The 22140-nt window shown below is 39.8% G+C and overlaps 2 protein-coding genes across 12 annotated transcripts; both read right to left on the bottom strand.

The window, feature by feature from the left end:
• Positions 1-15075: 15075 nt before the first annotated feature.
• On the bottom strand, positions 15076-19433 carry LOC137245149 (uncharacterized). 2 transcript variants are annotated; one of them, XM_067775345.1, is made up of 5 exons: positions 19322-19433; positions 16168-17046; positions 15857-16069; positions 15643-15799; positions 15076-15580 (listed from the first exon to the last, which is right to left on the bottom strand). In XM_067775345.1, exons 2-5 carry the CDS (start codon positions 17026-17028, stop codon positions 15456-15458), a joined length of 1356 nt encoding a protein of 451 aa, XP_067631446.1. In that variant the 5' UTR covers positions 17029-17046; positions 19322-19433; the 3' UTR covers positions 15076-15455. The 2 variants fall into 2 exon arrangements, with proteins under 2 accessions (XP_067631446.1, XP_067631447.1); XM_067775346.1 differs by having other exon boundaries at positions 16168-17033.
• LOC137245147 (uncharacterized) lies at positions 17071-20556 on the bottom strand. Of its 10 annotated transcripts, none has more exons than XM_067775335.1 (3): positions 20413-20517; positions 19815-19892; positions 17071-19433 (listed from the first exon to the last, which is right to left on the bottom strand). In XM_067775335.1, exons 1-3 carry the CDS (start codon positions 20475-20477, stop codon positions 17453-17455), a joined length of 2124 nt encoding a protein of 707 aa, XP_067631436.1. In that variant the 5' UTR covers positions 20478-20517; the 3' UTR covers positions 17071-17452. The 10 variants fall into 10 exon arrangements, with proteins under 10 accessions (XP_067631436.1, XP_067631435.1, XP_067631438.1 ...); XM_067775334.1 differs by having other exon boundaries at positions 19815-19904; positions 20413-20492; XM_067775337.1 differs by having other exon boundaries at positions 17072-19433; positions 20374-20497.
• Between the last annotated feature and the right edge of the window lie 1584 nt (positions 20557-22140).

Here is a 22140-nt window from a genome sequence, read left to right as displayed (position 1 = left end):
CTGCCGTCATTTTTGGTCGTTTATTAGCATTCGACCCCTGTCCAAGAATATTACCGCAAAATTGATGCGTTCAACAGAAATTTATAAGCTGCAAAAGCTTCAAAATTAAAAAAAGCAATCTTCATTTCATAACTTTTATGATCAAGTTGCTCAAAAATCAATCTAAATACACTCCTTTCTGTATTTTATCATTATAGAAAAAGTAGTAATTTAAGTATCATTTCAACAAGGGGCCCTTTTTATGCCTCCATTCTCTTGTACTTCCAAAGTACAACCTGGAGCTCACTGGAGCTCTAAGGGCGTTCGATATGACAGCTGTCAAATCTTCCGCCACCTTCTCGCTCGAGAAACTGCTTACATCCGCCACATGCTATAATTCAATCATGCCGCAAGGTAGCATTTTGGGACCGATGCTTTTTGTAATCTTTATAAATGATATTCCAGCCTGCTTTCGGCACTTTAACTTTCTTTTGTACGCTGATGATTTAAAGATTTTTGGAACCATTTCGAATGCCTCTGACGTGGAAAGGACTCAATCTGATCTCTATAATGTCGCTGTGCGGTGTAATACCAATAACCCAGCAAAAATGTGCCCGTAAATTGACTAGGAAAATGACTAACAGCTGTGTCGATGGAACACGTAAATCGTTAAGTAGCATTTGTACAGGGCAGCGGTAACTTTCGTGACCAGTCCATTTCGTCGTACCTATTTATGTGATTGTCCATACTGCTCACACATATACGGTTTTAGGTTATCGAAATGTTAACAAACTATAGTGCTGTACTGTTCTTACATTCACGTTCTGGCAATCATTTTTTGAGTTATATACCTGTAACTTTACGAGTATTTTTACGTTAATATGACCGTCATTTGACTAGTGTTATGACCGTTTTTTTACTTGGATTATACTGCTATATAAATAAAATATTTCTTTAATTCAAATCTATTAACATTTCTTTTATTAAACATTTTTACAATATATTACATTATTTATAATAGTTGTAAATTATTAACTATAAGTCTTAAGGAATAGTTTTTCAGTCTTGTTGGTGACCCATAAATACAAATTTTATTGTATGCGATTGTATGCGATTGTATGCATACAAAGTTAAGGGAAACTTAAATAAATTAATTAATGATATAGAAAACAAAAGAAAAGAACTAACAGAACTATTTGTTGCAGTAAACCATCAAATCGTGAGTAGGCAATTCACAATTTGGGTAAGTTGACTTGTAATTCGCCAATTTTAATGCTATAACTTTTTTATTTTAGTTCAGAAAGCTGCAATTGAGGTTCGAAAGTTACAATTGAAGTTCAAAAATTTCAATTCAAGTTCAGAAAATTAAATTCAAGCTCAGAATTTCAATTTGCAGTTCAGAAAATTAAAATTGAAGTTCAGAATTTCTGTTTGTAGTTCAGAAAATTATAATTGAACTTAAATTGTTATTTTCTGAACTTCAGTTGTAATTTTCTGAACTGCAGTTGAAATTCCTGAGCTTCAATTATAATTTACTGAACTTCTATTGAAAATTGTGAACTTCAATTGTAATTATTTGAACTTCAATTGAAATTTCCGAGCTTTCAGAACTTCAATTGCAACTTTCAAATTTTTTTTACATAAAATGAACAATTTAACATTTTATTGACAGTTAAATTGGTGAATTGCCTACCAGTGGTTTGAAACCACTTACATTCGTATTGGCGCTTCTCTATATCATTAATATAACAATATATTTTTAATAATTCAATTAATACACAAATATAAATTTTTTCCCTTTACATTTTAGAACTGTGTACAAAAATATGTAATTTTACATATCACAACCTAAACCAAAAAGTATTTCAACTCATAATCAGAGAAGATTTGTGTTGAATGTTGATTTATACCACGAAAATAACAAAATTGGTAACAAAACCAGGCTAAACGATAACGTGTTACGGTCTGCTGCTACGGTATATGGCTGCGATCTACTTGGGAGCGTGTTCACGGGAACACACCTAGCGATGTGGCAAAGGTTGCGATGAAAAAGATCGGAAAAGAAGGGAACAGACAGACCGGCCATCACGAGAAAAATTTTTCTCTTCTAGCATGAGTTTCCGCCCGATACACACCAGAAAAGTGATATTTGCTATATCTTTGCAGAAAAAGTAAAAAAATATTACCGAAGTTACAGAAAGATATCGGCAACGTTATCAATCAATCTGCCGGAAAATAAAAGTGATCAAAAAGGACAACATTTGGCAATAGTTTTATAATACATGTCTTTACTATTAACTATAAAAAGCAGAACTTCCATTTTATGTTCAATCAATCATACCTTACTAAGTATAAAATATACGAATTTTGCTGAACGCATTAAAAACAGCGAGGAGTCTCACTACAATTGAAAAATTTGTTCACACATTTGCAAGCGGTTATGTGTACATGAATGTGGATGCAGTAGAATTACAACCACCTGTGGCAAACTCTTTATATGCTCATGTGCCCGTTGAAACGGCAACAACAACAAACCGGGGAAATTTTTTTAAATTAATTGCAACTTTATAAAATCGATTTTGTATTGAATACGTAAAACGGTCTTTGGCAACATGAACGTATTGGCACAAATAACAAATGGTAAAATTCAACAACAACAGCCAATGAATTGAATCGGCAGTATCAGCAGCATCAACAACAGCAAGTTCAACCGCAGCAGCAAAGGCCGCTACCTATAGGCCCAACGAAATAAGCCGGGCACACCCAGAGCCGGCCACCTCAACCAGAACAACTACCGCAATAACCACATAAAGGGGTGAGTCCGTTCCAAAGCCCCTTGAGTGGAGCTTACATACACTCCTAGGTACACGTACATAAGGGTGGGCACACGAAACATGATATACGACACTAACACTATTTACATCTAATCGCCACCCATTTACACGTATGATTAGCTACCTAAATTGGGTATAGTTATATGCATATATAGACATATACCCAATTAGAGTGCGCGTTGAGTGCAGCCACCTAGAAAATATACCAAGGTGCGTAGTGAGTAGGGGTATATGTATATATAAGCATATGACCACTTAGGTTGCACATATGTATGCAACCCCCCCCTTATGAAATACTTGCCTAAGTTTAGTCAGCTGGAGAATGCCAGCCGTTGTATTACGTTTGAATTCCACCACTATTGTACCTTTGCGTTAAATACGCAAAACTAATGCTATGCTTTGTGTTAACCCTAAATAAAATTTCGCATATGTCCTGGCTATGCCAATTTCGTATAGAATTTTCTGACTAAGATTGGGTAAGGTTTGCATTAACGAAAGACAACCAAGAAGGCATACCCAATTTGGAAATTTCGGATTATTAAATTTAAAATCAAAATAAATACAATTAAAGATTTGATATCAGATGCCTATGCATGATGATAAATACCTTGACTGTGTATGCATATTTAGCCTTAAAGGACTAGACATGCCAATTTGTATGTTATATACACATACTTGAAATGTAAAAGTTAAATATAATATTTAAAAAGTGTCAGATTATTTTTATTTGTTCTTATTGAAAATTAGTATATTCATACATACATATGTATATTGGAGTTTTCTGTATTTTTCAACTTCGCAAGTAAACATGTTTTAGATGATTAATTTAGGAAAGTCGGTCTGTATTTCCCCGATGGTATAGCGCGCCTAGTATTTATTTATTTTTTATATATTTTAAATTTTAAATAAAAGCCTAATTTACACCGTACACCTAAATAAAAATGTAAATTTTAAGTACAGACGTTGAAGTATTGCGTCAAACGCTAAACGTTTAGTGGTCAACTCTAACCTGCATATGTTTCAGGGTATTTTGAAGAAAGTTCGTGGTTTAAAACGAGAGATTTGTAAGAACAAATAGGTCTGTCTTTACGTATAACTAAGCATATTCATTTAAAACAATGCTATTCGGCATATGCCCACAACAAAGTGAGCAGGTATAAGGAAGCTTCCATGTATACCCCTGCCTACCCTCCAATTGTGATGGTCTACTTTTTTTTAATTCAGTACCAAAGTAAATATGACCTGGATCTAAATCAAGTTTATGTCAAAAGGAATGAATATATGTACATACTTTTTTTCTTACTAATCACTCCTAGTGAACCTCCTTTTGTACGGCGTCATTTCGCTCACTTTAATGTACCTAGCTGTAAACTTACATAAATTTAATCATAATCCTAAATAATAAGCCGTAATGAAAATGAATTATAAATAAATTTGTAATTGAAATGGGAATGCTGGCGTCGCCAATTATTTAGAAGGCATAAGGTAAGACAGGTAAGGGGCCACCGAAATTTTAGGTGCGTCGGTGGCCATGGTTATTTGAGGGTGGGATAAAGCACCGGGCGTCGCAACACCACCCGCGGCGCCCCCTATGTATATTCGGCCCTTTTCTTTTTATTTTTAATTTTTTCAGCTTTTTTCGTTATTGTTTGGTTTTTCAGCGGTTTTTTTTGAATTTGATTTTCAGCGTTAGTAACCGGCCATGTCCGGTTCGGTAGTATTTTTTGCGTCAGTTTTTTTTTTGAATTTGAATTTAAATTTTTGGAATGTTAACGGTCTGTCCGTGACATCCGGTTCAGCCGGATGTTGTTTTATTTTGTATTGATAAGCGTTTTGAGTCGGTCTCTGCGCTTCTGCCAGGTTTTTTGAATTTGACAGCTGCTCGTTTTGATAGGCATGATAGGAACATTTTTCTGCTTATGGCGCAGGAACAGTAAGGTTGGCAAGGACCCGCCCCAGCCGACAATGACTAGCCACTGTGCACCACTACATCATGCCGACCGCCTTCCTTACTGCTCCCTTGTAAATGCGTTACCATAACAGATGGCGCCCAACGGGATTTGGTGCCCGAAGCGCTGTCGCGCTGGTCATTTTGGTCAACTTGTGAAGTTGACCATCCCATCAGTCCGAGGTGTGCAGCCGCAGGAGCAGCCACCTGCGTTGCGGTGGGATGGTTGGACGGATCAAGTTGTCCAGAATGATCATCGATGACAGTTGCTGAGGGCGCCATAACAGATGGCGCCCAACGTGGCGCCTGAAGCGCTGACCGCGAGGGTCAGTCGGGTCAACCTGTGAGGTTGACCATCCCACCAGTCCGAGTGAGCAGCCACAGAGCTGCCACCTACGTTGCGGTGGGATGGTTAGACGGATCAGGTTGTCCGGGCTGGTCATCGGGGGCAGTAGCGGAAGGAGCCACGGACTGAACGTCTTGTCCTCCGGACTTTTGTATTTCACCCGATGAGGCAGTGCTGCACGCACTTTATTTTTTTTTGTAGTTGGGGTTTTTATTTTCCCGGAATGTTGTCCGTTAGTCGGCTATGGAATAATTTTGTCCGCTAATTGGGTTTAAATTTTTTTTTGTAAAGTAGTTTTTTTTGTTTATTAGCCGAATTTGTGTTGTCCAGGGTGAATGTGTGTGCGCATGTAGTGAGGACCCCAGCTCATCCCACGTCCCAGGTGGTAGCTTGGAATACCACCTGGATGGTGATGGGTTGAGCTGGGATTCAGAGTGGCACCCCTTCCTGTCCCACCAGACTGGGGGAGCGGTTTCGAAACCGCTCCACCCATTGCGGCGGAGGCAGGAGGGGTGTCCAGCGAGAATGAACGGGAGGCCTCAACACCCCCAACCAGTCCCAGGGGCAAGCCCCTGGAGACTGCCCCTGCGTTGCGGCTGGGCGTGTTGAGACCAACCCGTGTGTGCCTGGAGTGACCCTAGTGGCCTCAGACCAGTCTCGTAGGGGGACCTTAAGACCCCCTCGCACTGCGGTTGGGAGCACTAGGGCCAAGTATGAATGTGTTTGTATCAATTTTTTTTTTTTGCCTAGCCTACTGCCTTCTAATGATGGGATGTCAGCGTTCCCATCACCACCTACATTGTTCATATAAAATTTATATATAATAACCGTTTTCTTTTCAGCTTTTGAATTTTTTTTTTTTATTTTGGTGCGATCATTGATAAATGATTGCCTTAATTCTCGCACAATTTTTTTTATATATAGATATATAAACTTTTTTTTCCTCTTTTAACAAACCATCTTCTGGGAACAGAAGGTTTTTTTTTCGGATACTATTTGGCAAAGAATTTTTTTTTTTTCTCTAACGGATTATGTCGCGTGACCAGTCCTACGGGCAAACGGGCCGGAACACTCCGTTCGAGAGTGCGGGCAGTTTACGAGGGAACCAGCACCGGGGCGGTGCTAATAGGGGGGCTTTTTCGAAAGCTAGGCGTCCTTTGGTGGTGCATACCCCAGTAGGGGGGTCCTACGGAAATCCCGCGGGGACTCATATAGGCTCAAACCAGAACGACGACCGCGACAAATTGGACATACCTGTAAGCACCAGCAATTTGAATGCATCGCTGCTAAACACACACAACATCTCGGGGATAATGACCAATGTGTCGAACTATGCACCAGATGGAGCTGGTGCCTTACCACCAAATCAAGAGGTTGGAAATTTTGGGGACGCTACCAGTGATCAGGCGAACACCCTAGGAATGCAGGACGAAGCCACTCGTGGAGGCTCGTGGGTGGACGTGCTACACCAACTGTTCCAGGCTTCGCAGGAGGAAATGCGGAGAGAGATGGGCACAATTAGAGCCAACATGGCCCAGCTCAACGCCGCTCTCGAATCCACGCAGCAAGCACACCAGCAACACAGGAACGCAAGCAGGATGGACCGTAACCCATTGCCATCGGTAGTACCGCCAATGTACCCGACTCCAAGCAGCATAACAGTAAAACCGCAGGAGTGGAAAATCGCATTCGACGGCACTGGGAGTGTAAGCGATTTCCTCTTCAAATTAAACACCTTGTGTGAGCGCACACAATGCCCTGACGAACAAATAATGGCCAGTTTCCACTTATTCCTTTCGGGACGAGCCGAAGAATGGTACTGGCTGTTCACAAAACAAAACCCAAATGCGACATATGCCTTTTTGTGCTACTCCTTAAAGAGAGAGTTTGGCACCTTGAAAACGGACCACGAGATCATGATGGAGATCTCCATGCGCAAGCAAAAGGCAAGTGAGTGTTATGACGTGTTTCACGCGGACATAATCTCCTTGAACGCGCGCTTAAGGGAGCCGATGTCAGAGCTTCTACTGATTGACATAATAAAAAGGAACGTCAACAGTAGCCTTAAGCTAATGCTTTTTAATGCGGACGTAAGGAACCTCCATGATCTGCGCGATGTAGCACGCCGAGGTGAACAAGTGCTGAAAGAGAGCAAGCTGCTGGGAGCCAATTACCCAGGACGGCAGGTAAGCGAGGCACGCGTGACAACCCCGGACATGACGATGGAAGGCGAGAACGGCGAGATAGATCCGCAGATAGAGGCGCTGGAATATAGACGCAGCAGAAGACCGGACTACTCGGGAATCCAGTGCTGGAATTGCCAGGGAATGGGGCACTCCTATATATATTGCGAGGAACCCATAAAAAGTCCTTTTTGTTTTAAATGTGGGTATAAGGGTGTATTCACTCCTAAATGCCCTAGGGACCATCGCAGGCAGGGAAACCAGTACCCGAGCGAGAAGATGGGGGAACCTCGTTCGGCTTCATAGCTCCCACATCAGCCAGTGCTCGAGGCGTCGTCCCGTGCGCTGAACCAGAGGGCGAATCTCTGCATGGAGGTGGTGAGCTTCCGAGGTGCAGTAGTACCCTGGCAGAAGAACCCTCGACTGTAATAATAACCTTCCCCGATAGTACTGACGATTCGAATAGTTCTGAATCCGAGAGTCGAACGTCCTCTTTCACGATGGGCGAGCAAATCAAAATTCTGCGACGCCAGCATAGGGATGTCGCGTGCCAAACGCAACTTTTCCCAACCCTAGAAGAAAGGGAGGATGGGTATGAACAAATAAGACATACCATTTTTGACCAATATCCGGTATCGGACAATATTTTGAAGTGTAGGAAGAGATACCACAGGAGAGTACAGGAGCGTAGACTGCTGCAAGCCACCACGTTAACGCTTACTGAGGACGAAAGGCCTTTAGTAAAGGCTAAAATTAAAAATAGTTTTCTTGTAGGGTTGTTGGACTCGGGAGCCAACGTCTCCATCTTAGGGAAGAATGGATTAGAATTCCTAAAGGGTAACGGCTTCGAATATCAGCCCTTACATGCGTTCGTATATACCGCAGGCGGCAACAAGCAAAAAATTTTAGGCTCAGTATCTCTACCGGTCACTTTTAAAAATATCACAAAGATTATTCGTTTTTACCTTGTTCCCTCATTGCTCCAGGAAGCATACTTCGGGGTAGATTTTTGGAGAGCATTTGCGTTAGCTCCCGAAATATTCCCGAGCGTAGAGTGCTTAGAGACTAGGCTTGAAAAGGAAGAGGAACTTAACCTCCATGAATTGTCACCAGAAATGAAATCAGAATTGCGAAAAGTCATCGAGACGTTTCCTTCGTACGAGAAGTTAGGCCTAGGGCAAACTAAATTAGTGGAGCATCACATCGACACCGGTGATGCTGTGCCTATAAAAAGCAAGCATTTTCCTCTTTCGCCGCCGAGGCAAGCCGAAGCTTTTAGAGAACTAGACAGGTTACTACAGTTAGGAGTTATAGAAGAATCCAACTCCCCGTGGTGTAGTCCTGTAGTACTGGTCCGGAAACCAGGCAAAGTCAGGCTGTGTATAGATTCGAGAAAGGTCAACGCGGTGACTAAGAAGGATTCGTACCCCCTGCCTCATATCAACGGCTTATTGAGCAGACTGAAAGATACGCATTTTATTAGTGGCATTGATCTGAAAGACGCGTTCTTCCAGATCAACTTGACAGAGTCCTCGAAGGAAAAAACAGCATTCGCAGTTCCGGGGAGGCCTCTGTACCACTTCAAGGTGATGCCATTTGGTCTGTGCAATGGACCGCAGACTATGAGTAGGCTGATGGACAAGGCGATCCCTTCGCGTCTGCGAGAGAACGTCTTTGTCTACCTGGACGATCTGATGGTATGTAGCACTAATTTTGAGGATCATCTAAAATTGCTAGCGGAAGTGGCGAACTGTTTGAGAGATGCAGGTCTGACAATAAATGTGGAAAAAAGTAAATTTTGTCAGAAGGAAATACGCTACTTAGGGTACTTGATAGGCAGCGGGTGTCTGAAAGTGGATCCGGGAAAAGTAGAAGCAATACAAAACTTCCCGATCCCTAAATCCCCTCGGCAAGTGCGTAGGTTTGTGGGCATGGCGAATTGGTACCGAGCGTTTATTACCAATTTTGCTGACTTGGCAGGTCCCTTGACCGACTGTCTCCGCAAGTCAGCAGGCCCGTTCAAGCTTACCCCTGAAGCTATAGAGGCATTTGAAAAACTAAAAGTAGCCTTGAGTTCGGCGCCGGTCTTGGCCCAACCTGACTTTTCCAAAGAATTCGTAATACAATGCGACGCTTCCAAAATAGGTGTTGGCGGAGTGTTGTTCCAGGTCGATGATGACGGCGCTGAGCATCCAATCGCGTTCGTGTCGAAAAAGCTGAATAATGCTCAACGCAATTATACGGTAACCGAGCTGGAATGTCTAGCAGCCATAATTAGCGTGAAGCGTTTCCGCCCCTATGTCGAAGGAGTACCTTTCCGGATTGTTACGGACCACTCCAGTCTCAAGTGGTTGATGACACAAAAAGACTTGAGCGGGAGGTTGGCGAGATGGTCACTCTTACTGCAAAGATACGATTTTAGAATGGAACATCGTAAGGGCACCCTGAATGTAGTACCAGACGCGCTGTCGCGTTTTGATGTTGACGAGTTAACTTTCACTACCACGCCCGGAGAAATAGATTTAATCTCTCCCGAATTTTGCAGCAACGAATATTTAGACTTAATTCGGACCGTCACCGAAAACGAGGAATCACTTCCGGATTTACGAGTGGTAGACGGTGTAATTTTCAAAAGAGTTAAGTTTCGTAAGGGGATGGAAGGGGAAGAAGACTCGCTGTGGCGTTTATGGTTGCCAAAAGGGTTGACTAAGGAAGCAGTGAGATTAGCACATGACGCTAACCGGAGTTACCATGGCGGATGGCAGAAAACCTTAGAACGTGTTAGGCAGAAGTACTTCTGGCCGCAGCAGGCTAAGGACGTCAGGGACTACGTCCAGCGTTGTGACACCTGCAAAACGGTAAAACCCACCAATCAGCAGTCGAGACCACCTATAGGGAGTACCTTTGAATCCGAAAGGCCATTTCAGCGGTTATATTGCGACTTCCTAGGGCCGTATCCGAGATCTAAGCGGCGAAATCAATTTCTTTTTATAGTACTAGACCATTTTTCAAAATACGTTTGGCTAAAGCCCATGCAGAGAGCCACCACTGTAAACGTTATAAATTACTTCGCTTCAGAAATTTTTCCGGCTGTAGGGGTCCCTGAGTTTATTCACAGTGACAATGGTAAACAGTTTATCTCGAAGGAAATGAACCAATTTTTTGCAAACTACGGGGTGACGCACGTGAGGACGGGGCTATATTCTCCCCAAGCGAACGCATCCGAACGCGTCAACAGAGAAATTGTTTCTAAGATTAGGATTTTCCTGAAGGATAAACCTGACCACACTAATTGGGATAAGCATATACCCGAAATTTTATCAGTTTTGAGAAGTGATTTTCATACAGCGATTCAGTGTTCTCCATACTTTGCGTTATATGGCCAAAACATGGTCCAGCATGCCTCAACGTACAGCATTTTAGGGAAACTCGGCAGCCTTCGAGAAGACCAGGTTACGGTAGTAAGCCGAGCTGACAAGTTGACTAATATTCGTGAGCAGATCCGTAGAAATTTAGATCATGCCAAGGATAGGGGAGTAACCACCTATAACAAGCGCTCTAGACAAGTCAACTATAAGGAAGGTCAGGAAGTTTTCCGAAGAAATTTTGCCTTAAGTAACTTTAAACAAGGCATTAACGCCAAATTCCTACCCAAATACCTGAAGTGTCGCGTGCTTCGAAAAATAGGCAATGCATTGTATGATCTCGAGGACCTAAACGGGAAATTGATAGGTCGCTTCCATGCTTCGGATATTCGTCCGCAATGAACCAACAAGGGCGTTTCTTTTACCAATTTACAATTTGATTTTTTTTCCTATACCCACCAATTGGACCTTTTTTGTCTGGGCGTTTTGGCGGTCGGGGACATCTCGCCCAGTATTCTCCCCGAGCAATGACCTCATAGGTTGTTCACACGCGTACTCACCGAGGACCGTGAACACCCTGGCAGTCCACGCTTAGGTCGGACTAGCCTTTCGGAGTTTGGACGAGTTCTCCAGATCAAAATGTCTACACCTTTTTTTTTGTCTTGCATTCCGGTGGGAGCGATAACCTCTAGGAATCATCTTTCGGAGTTTTGACGAGTTCTCCATAACAAATGTCTAATTGCCGCAAAGCCCGTATAACTAGGAAACAGAAATTACTCCCAACTTGACTTAATTTTTTTTTGATGGACCTATGTTGCCCGGCTAGCTTCGTAGTAGGACTTTGAGACTCTTATCTCAGGGGTGAGTCGTGCCCCACGTTGATTGGCATTGGAGGCCCCTGGCAATGGCTTCCCACAGCGGATCCGGTTTCCTGTTCGCTCCATCGTCGGGCCTTCTAAGCGAAGCAGGTTTGTTACGGTCTGCTGCTACGGTATATGGCTGCGATCTACTTGGGAGCGTGTTCACGGGAACACACCTAGCGATGTGGCAAAGGTTGCGATGAAAAAGATCGGAAAAGAAGGGAACAGACAGACCGGCCATCACGAGAAAAATTTTTCTCTTCTAGCATGAGTTTCCGCCCGATACACACCAGAAAAGTGATATTTGCTATATCTTTGCAGAAAAAGTAAAAAAATATTACCGAAGTTACAGAAAGATATCGGCAACGTTATCAATCAATCTGCCGGAAAATAAAAGTGATCAAAAAGGACAACATTTGGCAATAGTTTTATAATACATGTCTTTACTATTAACTATAAAAAGCAGAACTTCCATTTTATGTTCAATCAATCATACCTTACTAAGTATAAAATATACGAATTTTGCTGAACGCATTAAAAACAGCGAGGAGTCTCACTACAATTGAAAAATTTGTTCACACATTTGCAAGCGGTTATGTGTACATGAATGTGGATGCAGTAGAATTACAACCACCTGTGGCAAACTCTTTATATGCTCATGTGCCCGTTGAAACGGCAACAACAACAAACCGGGGAAATTTTTTTAAATTAATTGCAACTTTATAAAATCGATTTTGTATTGAATACGTAAAACGGTCTTTGGCAACATGAACGTATTGGCACAAATAACAAATGGTAAAATTCAACAACAACAGCCAATGAATTGAATCGGCAGTATCAGCAGCATCAACAACAGCAAGTTCAACCGCAGCAGCAAAGGCCGCTACCTATAGGCCCAACGAAATAAGCCGGGCACACCCAGAGCCGGCCACCTCAACCAGAACAACTACCGCAATAACCACATAAAGGGGTGAGTCCGTTCCAAAGCCCCTTGAGTGGAGCTTACATACACTCCTAGGTACACGTACATAAGGGTGGGCACACGAAACATGATATACGACACTAACACTATTTACATCTAATCGCCACCCATTTACACGTATGATTAGCTACCTAAATTGGGTATAGTTATATGCATATATAGACATATACCCAATTAGAGTGCGCGTTGAGTGCAGCCACCTAGAAAATATACCAAGGTGCGTAGTGAGTAGGGGTATATGTATATATAAGCATATGACCACTTAGGTTGCACATATGTATGCAACCCCCCCCTTATGAAATACTTGCCTAAGTTTAGTCAGCTGGAGAATGCCAGCCGTTGTATTACGTTTGAATTCCACCACTATTGTACCTTTGCGTTAAATACGCAAAACTAATGCTATGCTTTGTGTTAACCCTAAATAAAATTTCGCATATGTCCTGGCTATGCCAATTTCGTATAGAATTTTCTGACTAAGATTGGGTAAGGTTTGCATTAACGAAAGACAACCAAGAAGGCATACCCAATTTGGAAATTTCGGATTATTAAATTTAAAATCAAAATAAATACAATTAAAGATTTGATATCAGATGCCTATGCATGATGATAAATACCTTGACTGTGTATGCATATTTAGCCTTAAAGGACTAGACATGCCAATTTGTATGTTATATACACATACTTGAAATGTAAAAGTTAAATATAATATTTAAAAAGTGTCAGATTATTTTTATTTGTTCTTATTGAAAATTAGTATATTCATACATACATATGTATATTGGAGTTTTCTGTATTTTTCAACTTCGCAAGTAAACATGTTTTAGATGATTAATTTAGGAAAGTCGGTCTGTATTTCCCCGATGGTATAGCGCGCCTAGTATTTATTTATTTTTTATATATTTTAAATTTTAAATAAAAGCCTAATTTACACCGTACACCTAAATAAAAATGTAAATTTTAAGTACAGACGTTGAAGTATTGCGTCAAACGCTAAACGTTTAGTGGTCAACTCTAACCTGCATATGTTTCAGGGTATTTTGAAGAAAGTTCGTGGTTTAAAACGAGAGATTTGTAAGAACAAATAGGTCTGTCTTTACGTATAACTAAGCATATTCATTTAAAACAATGCTATTCGGCATATGCCCACAACAAAGTGAGCAGGTATAAGGAAGCTTCCATGTATACCCCTGCCTACCCTCCAATTGTGATGGTCTACTTTTTTTTAATTCAGTACCAAAGTAAATATGACCTGGATCTAAATCAAGTTTATGTCAAAAGGAATGAATATATGTACATACTTTTTTTCTTACTAATCACTCCTAGTGAACCTCCTTTTGTACGGCGTCATTTCGCTCACTTTAATGTACCTAGCTGTAAACTTACATAAATTTAATCATAATCCTAAATAATAAGCCGTAATGAAAATGAATTATAAATAAATTTGTAATTGAAATGGGAATGCTGGCGTCGCCAATTATTTAGAAGGCATAAGGTAAGACAGGTAAGGGGCCACCGAAATTTTAGGTGCGTCGGTGGCCATGGTTATTTGAGGGTGGGATAAAGCACCGGGCGTCGCAACACCACCCGCGGCGCCCCCTATGTATATTCGGCCCTTTTCTTTTTATTTTTAATTTTTTCAGCTTTTTTCGTTATTGTTTGGTTTTTCAGCGGTTTTTTTTGAATTTGATTTTCAGCGTTAGTAACCGGCCATGTCCGGTTCGGTAGTATTTTTTGCGTCAGTTTTTTTTTTGAATTTGAATTTAAATTTTTGGAATGTTAACGGTCTGTCCGTGACATCCGGTTCAGCCGGATGTTGTTTTATTTTGTATTGATAAGCGTTTTGAGTCGGTCTCTGCGCTTCTGCCAGGTTTTTTGAATTTGACAGCTGCTCGTTTTGATAGGCATGATAGGAACATTTTTCTGCTTATGGCGCAGGAACAGTAAGGTTGGCAAGGACCCGCCCCAGCCGACAATGACTAGCCACTGTGCACCACTACATCATGCCGACCGCCTTCCTTACTGCTCCCTTGTAAATGCGTTACCATAACAAACGTTAACTACCAAAAAAAAAGTTATTTCACGATGCTTTCATGGATCGATTTACACTTAAATACCGATCTGAAATTTTTTTAAGTTTTCATATTTTTTAGTTTAAAATGCGATATATGCATTCTGTGGCATAATTTTAGATTGAATGTACTTCATGCAATTTTCTTTCTTCGTGATTTTGCAATAATAAACGTAGGTACTCATAGTAATTTTTTGTTTTGAATTATGTGATTACAATATTTATAAGGACTATTTAGTTGATGGTATTGGTACTGTCAGTTAAATTCATCAGCAATTATTTATATTCAAAATATTTTTTTGTTATACATCTATTTTATAAATTTTGGTTAAAAATTATTGACAAATTCGTTGCAATTAGATTGCTTTAAAAATCTTTGCAAACTTTGTGCGATTGTTGAATATTATTTTAATTAGAGCATAAAAAGCTTAGTAACGTAGGAAAAAACTTATAATTATTTCAGTTAAGTTCATCACAAATATTTATATTCAAAATACTTTTTTCTTATACATCTAATTTATAAATTTTTGGTTAAAAATTATTGACAAATTCGTTGCAATTAAATTGCTTTAAAATTCTTTGCAAACTTTGTGCGATTGTTGAATATTATTTTAATTAGAGCATAAAAAGCTTAGTAACGTAGGAAAAAACTTAGAATTATTTCAGTTAAGTTCATCACAAATATTTATAGTCAAAATACTTTTTTGTTATACATTGCATTTAAATTGCTTTAAGAATCTTCGCAAACTTTGTGCGATTGTTGAATATTATTTTAATAAGAGCATAAAAAGCTTAGAATAGGAACGTAGGAAAAAAAGAATTATTAGGTTCTTATATAATTTTTAATCAAGATTATTTCAGTGTGTCTTGTTCGTTTGTTGTAGGTAGGTTTATGCTGTTTCAGAGCTGGATTTATGGGTCAGATACCGCCTTTGTTTATGCCGATTGTGGCTCAGCGTTAAACACCGTCTCATGCTGTCTTCGAAGTCGATCCTGCCTTGCAGTTTGAAAACGTCTAAATTAATAGGAATGGACAATGTTAGTAATAACATTTTAAAACTATTTAAATTACACTACCAAAAAGTACGCTGTTCACGAGTTTCAGTTTAGATAAAGATCGTTTGCCCTGTACTCCGTCCCAGTTAAAATTGAAAAGAACGTTGTCAGAGAAAAGTTTTTTCATTACTCCAATAATGTCTAATGATGCACCTTGCAGCATAAAGATATATGATTTCTAAATGAAAACCACCAATATAAGTTATGAAACACAATTAAAAATATTCAAAAATACCATTGATTCTTGATAATCATCTGAGTCCAACTTTTTCTCAATGTCATAAACTGAATCCAGCGATGTTAGTGGCATAACGATAGAGAGCTCGGTGTGAGTATCATTTTCCGTTTCTCCGCTGATACGGCATACTATTTTGTGCGTTTTCTTAATCAGAACTTTTGAGTCACGCATGACCTTATAGATAGCCATGACTTCTGCCAATTCTGGAAGCTGAAATGATAGCATAAATAATAATTAAAGAGAATCAAGGTATTGCGGCTACAATTGCTAGGGTTTCACAAATAACAGTTCAATATTTCACTACGCACCTTTTCTTCAATCTTAGTCAATCTAAATTCCAGGTCGATATGCTTCTGTAATATTGTTTGTAGTATTGCCATTATATTTTCGTTTGTTGTAGGGAATGTCCCTTCGTTGGTTAAGGAAGTAGCCGCATTATTCAAAACGGTACTCGTTGTATTTAAGGAAGAGTGAAAGGACGCGCTGTGTTGTGCTACATCGATGAAATCGGCGTTTGCTGAATCGGAATTGGAGGGAAGTAAATCAATCAATTTGTTGTGTTTTTGGTTGGTACTAGAGCTGGACGAATTATTGAAATTGTTGTTTATAGCTTTTGAGCTAGATGGAAACGGTTCGCTGTGTAGTGCTACATCGACCAAATGCGCATTTGTTGCATTGAAGCCCTTTGACAAGTAAAACTTTCGGAATTTTGGCGTATATGGTTCGCTGGTTGTGGCGCTAGACGGATGACGGAGATTGGCGTTCTTTGCATATAATTTAGATGGAAACGGTTCGCTGCGTTGTGCTACATCCACGACATGGGGGTTTGTTGCAATATAATTCGAAGCAAATTCATCGACCAAATTGGCATTTACTTTGCCCTTCACCAGCTTTACCTTTTTAATTCTTAGTTGGTTGGCTGTAGAGCCAGACGAACTATGCAAATTGGCGTTATTTGCATACAATTGAGATGGAAACGGTTCGCTGTGTTGTGCTACATCCACGAAATAGGGGTCCGTTGCATTGGGAGCGGAGGGAAGTACATCTACCATACCCTTGAATGTTTGGTTGGTAGTAGAGCTGGAAATATTTAAAAAGGCGTTGCTTTTCCTATTCGAAGTAGAGGTATACATATCTATGTCTTCTTCAAATATGTCCTGGCTCGCCATTCTTTCTGATCATATGTTCTCAATGAAAAAAAAGAAATACAATTACGAGTAGCATTTATAGTAATTTGTTTGGAAATATATGAGGAGGTCCTCACTGTAGGGTTATTATTTTTATTTAACTTTGTGTTTAAGTTACTTTGAACTTTGTAATTTTTGAATTTTTACATCAAGAAGATATTATGTATGTGACTATTCATATTAATAAAAAATAATAAAGCATACTACACTCGCCAAAACGTAACATTTCATTCATATGTGAATTCGAGTAAATTGATAAAGTTAATTTTACCATTGATGCCTTAGGAAAGCTTCTTACGAATATAATATATATATATATTTTCCAAAATAAACATTTTGGAAATGTTACGTTTTGGTGTGGACCTCCGCATGTCATCAAATTGGAGCAAGCGATAATATAAGAATATTAGTTAGAAAATTTGTGAAAAAGGTTATGAAGTAAGGGTATGAGAAGATATTTATTTTCAAAAGGAATACAAAAATACTTATGTTCAATATCTTCCCAGGAAATTTCAAGTCTCATTTCATCCAACCTACTTCCAACCAATATACCAAGGGCTGAAAGTGACTCAAGTGGTGCTTCGTAATAATTATCGACTTTAAGAAATGCGTTCGCTACTACCACGTCCTTTCCCGATTCGTTTATTGTTTCTATTATTTTTATTGGACCTGTCCCCTTACTAAAGAAATATGAATCCTTCTCTTTTTTTGGATCAATAATAAGAGAACCATATTTTGATGTTTTTTTTATTTCTAGGCATTTTCTCTCCTGAAGGCGAAAATAAAGTTGCTGCAAAATTTGATTGGGCTTTTTTATCAACTTTTTCAGGAATTGCATAAAATTTTCAAATTTGTATGCAGAGAATTGATCCAAAGTCCCATTATCTCTGGCACACGCAGGCAAATGCAACAAACAGTGGATGTTAAAGCTAATTAAATCGTCACCGTAAATTTCACCAAAGAGGTTGACAAACTCGTCTAACATTTCTTGTACAACATTGGTCTCGGTTTCGCAAAATGTTCCACAAGAAAGGATTCGTATGCTGGCATGTAAAAGAAGGAAATGATAATACAAATTATCATCAACGCAACCTTTTAAAACAAATATCCCAGAATAAAGTAAAAACTGTCTGTACTCTGTTGATTTCCAGTTTTTATTTTCTTCTAAATTTCTGCAAACTCTTCCGAATTCTGAAGGGACGTAGGAAGATATATAGTCAAACCTTGTATTCATTTCAGCAATGTTTCCCTTTGTCACGCCTAGATCAACAAGATGCATTGGATCTAGGGGGAATTGGGATACCATACGAAAGTTTGCTGCCTCAAGCACACTTTGTTGTTGTAAGTTATGGTGTTCCTTGTCAAGTCTGTTCTTAAAGGCTAAGTCGGTTCGCAACTCACATATCTGTTTTGAGAATGACAATCTTGTTCCTATACGTTCTCCCACCTGGCAACACTTAGGACAACTGCGTTTTCCGCTATGTCCTTGTACTCCAGAAATAAAAGCTCGTGCGGGTGAATCGCATATAAATAGATGAACATCAAACCGTTTCAAATCGGGGAATGAGCCTACTTTCAAGCCATTTGTCCTTAATAGACTAACTTCTTCCGCGAAGTCTTTCAAAAAACCGTTTGCGTTTGTTGGTTTTTGTTTTCCTGAAAAACACGCAATCAAAAAAGGACGCTCAATTGCATTACCGACAATTGATCCTAGAATCGGCCATAGCACTCTCTTCGAACTTTCAAATGGTTTGAGACTATCAATTCCCACATCTATTAATACTTGTGTAGCGTTTTTTAGACTAGGAAACAACCTTGACTCGAAGTAGGACTGAATGCCATAGTATGCAAACTCACCACCGAGAATATTCTGTACTTCCACACTATTTTTGGGTGTTTCAAGAATTGTCTGTGCCGACAGCGGCAGATTTTTCACCCCAATAATTAATAAGGTCCGAACGAGATCATTTAATGCTTCTTGGGTAATATTATGTCGCATGGCCCATGACTTTATATAATACAATTTTTCTGCAGTCGAAAGTTCAGAAGGGAAGCTGTCGAACGTATTCTCAGCATCTGTTGCACATTCAGAAGATTCCTGACGGCAGAAAGAGCTTTCGGAGGTGGTGTCCCACACATCTGGCGCAACTGCATTAAAATCAGCATATGCCCGAGCAAATTTTGAAATATTGGCGTATTCGGCTGCACTGCGCTTAAATTCTTGATTTTCCTGACTGCAAAGGTTATAAAACGTTCTTCTCTTCATATTTCTTACCTGATATAGGACACGTTCAGAAACACAAAAATAGCGCGGACCCAAACACGCGAGCGTAAAAATTCTGCTTCCACTGCTGATATACTTAACCTTTTCCAAAGTATATGCTTGCCTAAATATTGAATAAAAAAATGTAAATGTTAGCCAAATCACTGTGTAGGGGCGACTCTGCTTAGAAAAACTTTTGAAATTGAAAAAACTTGTTTCTAAATTTTTGATTTTTTCAGACTCAACTTTATGGACTTGAATAAATTATAAACCATGTCCCTCAAACAATCGTGCCTCCCTTCAACCTTGAATTATCTAACTCTACACTGGATACAACAATATCCGAGCCAAGCAACTAATTGATGAGATTGTGAATTGAAAGTATATGTTATTTATAAGCTGCCCGAAGCCTTCAGGCTTGTTGCAGTTGCTAACGCCATATCTTTGGCCATTGTGGTTAGCATTATTAATCTGCAAACCACCTCTAACCTTTTGGTATGCATACTTTTTTGTGTGTCTGTCCACCATAGTCAAGGACTTTTCACCTCCTTCTCCACGTTGAGATTCCATGAAATCTGAATATCTAGAGGGATTACTATATACTTTTAAACTATAAGTTTGCGCACTTTAAAATATATATATATATTTGTGATCGGGAGAACTCCCTCTTTAATTTGATATCAAGTTCAACCCAGAAATCGGGGGGGGTGCTAAACTAAATCGCTGCCTTGATTTCATATTATAATGTAAGCATACGTGCTGGCATCCAATTTAGGTGCACTCGGTGGGCGCATTTTCCTTTTCCCTTCATCTTTTGGTGGGCCTTGTGTGGTTTCAATCTTGGGCTTCCTCTCCACACTAGATATAAAATTTCACTTTGTACGAAAGCATGGCAGCGATTTAGTTTAGCACCCCCCGAGTTCGGGGTTAAACTTGGTATCAAATGAAAGAGAGTTTTCCCGATCACAAATATATATAACTTAAAGTGCGCAGACTTATAGTTTACGAGTTATTTGATGTTAAAGTTTGCAAATTTAGCAAATTTCTATAGCACTCTCACTTACAATTTACACATCTTTCAAAACTTTTATGCTCATAAATACCTATATAAATTGGCAACGATACACTTAAATTTCATTTTAGTATATTTCACATATAATTCTTGCATTGTTTTTACTTAATTTAAATGTTTTTATTAAATAAATCGCACTTTTGTAGCAACATTCACATTTATGTATGTATATATTTTATCGATGACATTACAAAGCTGTTAATTTTGTCTCCACTTTCTGCGCAGCCGACAATTTCTTAAATTCTTCATCTGAACGACGAGCTACTTGTTTGAAATTATATGCTGCCTGCAAATTATCTGTACAATTTACTTGTTTGAAATTATATGCTGCTTGCAAATTATCTGTACAATTTATGCATATAATTTTTGGAAGATTATCAATTGATGTTGCGTGCAACTATGGTAAACGGAATGGCTGATTCGCAGAAAATTTTTGTGACGTATTTGAGGGTACATAGCATGTAAGAAAAGGCAAGCATATATGTATCGGGCATTTCAATTAGGCCATCTCATTCTGCCATACTAACAATTGTGGAACAATGTGGGATATTTTGTTGTTGGTCGCCATCTTTGGTCACTAGATTTTTGCTGGGAATCTGCCGCTAAATGCTTTCATGTTACCTTCTCCAAAGCTCGCGATATTCTCCCCACCTCTTATTTTATTGGCGTCACCCGTCTCTCAACCATTAACGAGATAAAATACTTAGGGGTAGTATTCGGTTCGAAATTTTCTTTCACTACTCACTTGAATGCTACCATTGCTAAGTCAAATTCAGTGCTGTTCTTCATTCGGTGCTTTAGCTCTGACTTTAGCGATCCCTATACTTAGATAGATACATAGATAATTAATTGAGGATCGCACTGCGACCATTGGTCTATTGTGCCCTCAACTGCTTCAGAGCACCTCATACAAGCCGACTTCTCTGATGAACCCTAGCAGTTCACATGGCTTGATGGATTTGATGTGAGAATGCTCTGGCCATGGTGAGCCCATAAGCTTAGCCCTACGTCTTGAGATTGCGTCACATTCAAGGAGTACATGTTCCGCCGTCTCCGCTGATCGATCACAAAATCGGCATGTGTTGTTCGATAGTATGCCCAGCTTCTGCATGTGGCTGTTTAGTCTACAATGTCCTGGAAGAATAGCTGTTAGGATCCTTAGGTTATCTTTCGAGAGGCCCATTAATGCCCTATATCGAGTTGTGTTGTAGCCCCCTAACAGTAACTTAGATTTCCTCAGGCCTGGTATATTGCGCCAGTGTTCTTCCCTCTTTTCCCTTTCTTCTACTAGTAGATGCCCTCTGATTTCCTGCGGGCCTACTGACAGGAACGGCTCAGGACCAATTGGTCATGTCGTTGCTGCCTCTCTTGCCAGGCTGGCCGCCTGCTCATTATCCTCAACTCCCCTGTGGCCAGGAACCCAGTCCAACAGCAGCTCGTTGTGTGCTCCTAGTTGATTTAGCTTTTCAATGCACTCAAAGACTAGTGCTGATTTTATTTCAGACGCCGAGATCGCTCTGAGGGCGGCCTGACTGTCACTGAGTATGGCAATTGTTTCATCTGAGTATTCGCGCTGAAGGTTCAGGTGAGCACACTGGCTTATAGCGAATACTTCCGCTTGAAAAATGCTCGGGTATGCTCCCAGAGGCGTTGATATCTTGGCTCTGGATCCAACGACTCCAGATCCAATCCCCTCTGGCGTCTTCGAGCTATCGGTATACCATACTATTCTATTTAGCTGATGAATGTACTCAATTCT

The sequence above is a fragment of the Eurosta solidaginis genome, chromosome 3 (assembly GCF_040869045.1).
Source record: "Eurosta solidaginis isolate ZX-2024a chromosome 3, ASM4086904v1, whole genome shotgun sequence".
Taxonomy (NCBI): domain Eukaryota; kingdom Metazoa; phylum Arthropoda; class Insecta; order Diptera; family Tephritidae; genus Eurosta; species Eurosta solidaginis.
Note: the sequence above shows the minus strand (reverse complement) of the source record. Positions and strands in the feature narration are given on the sequence as shown.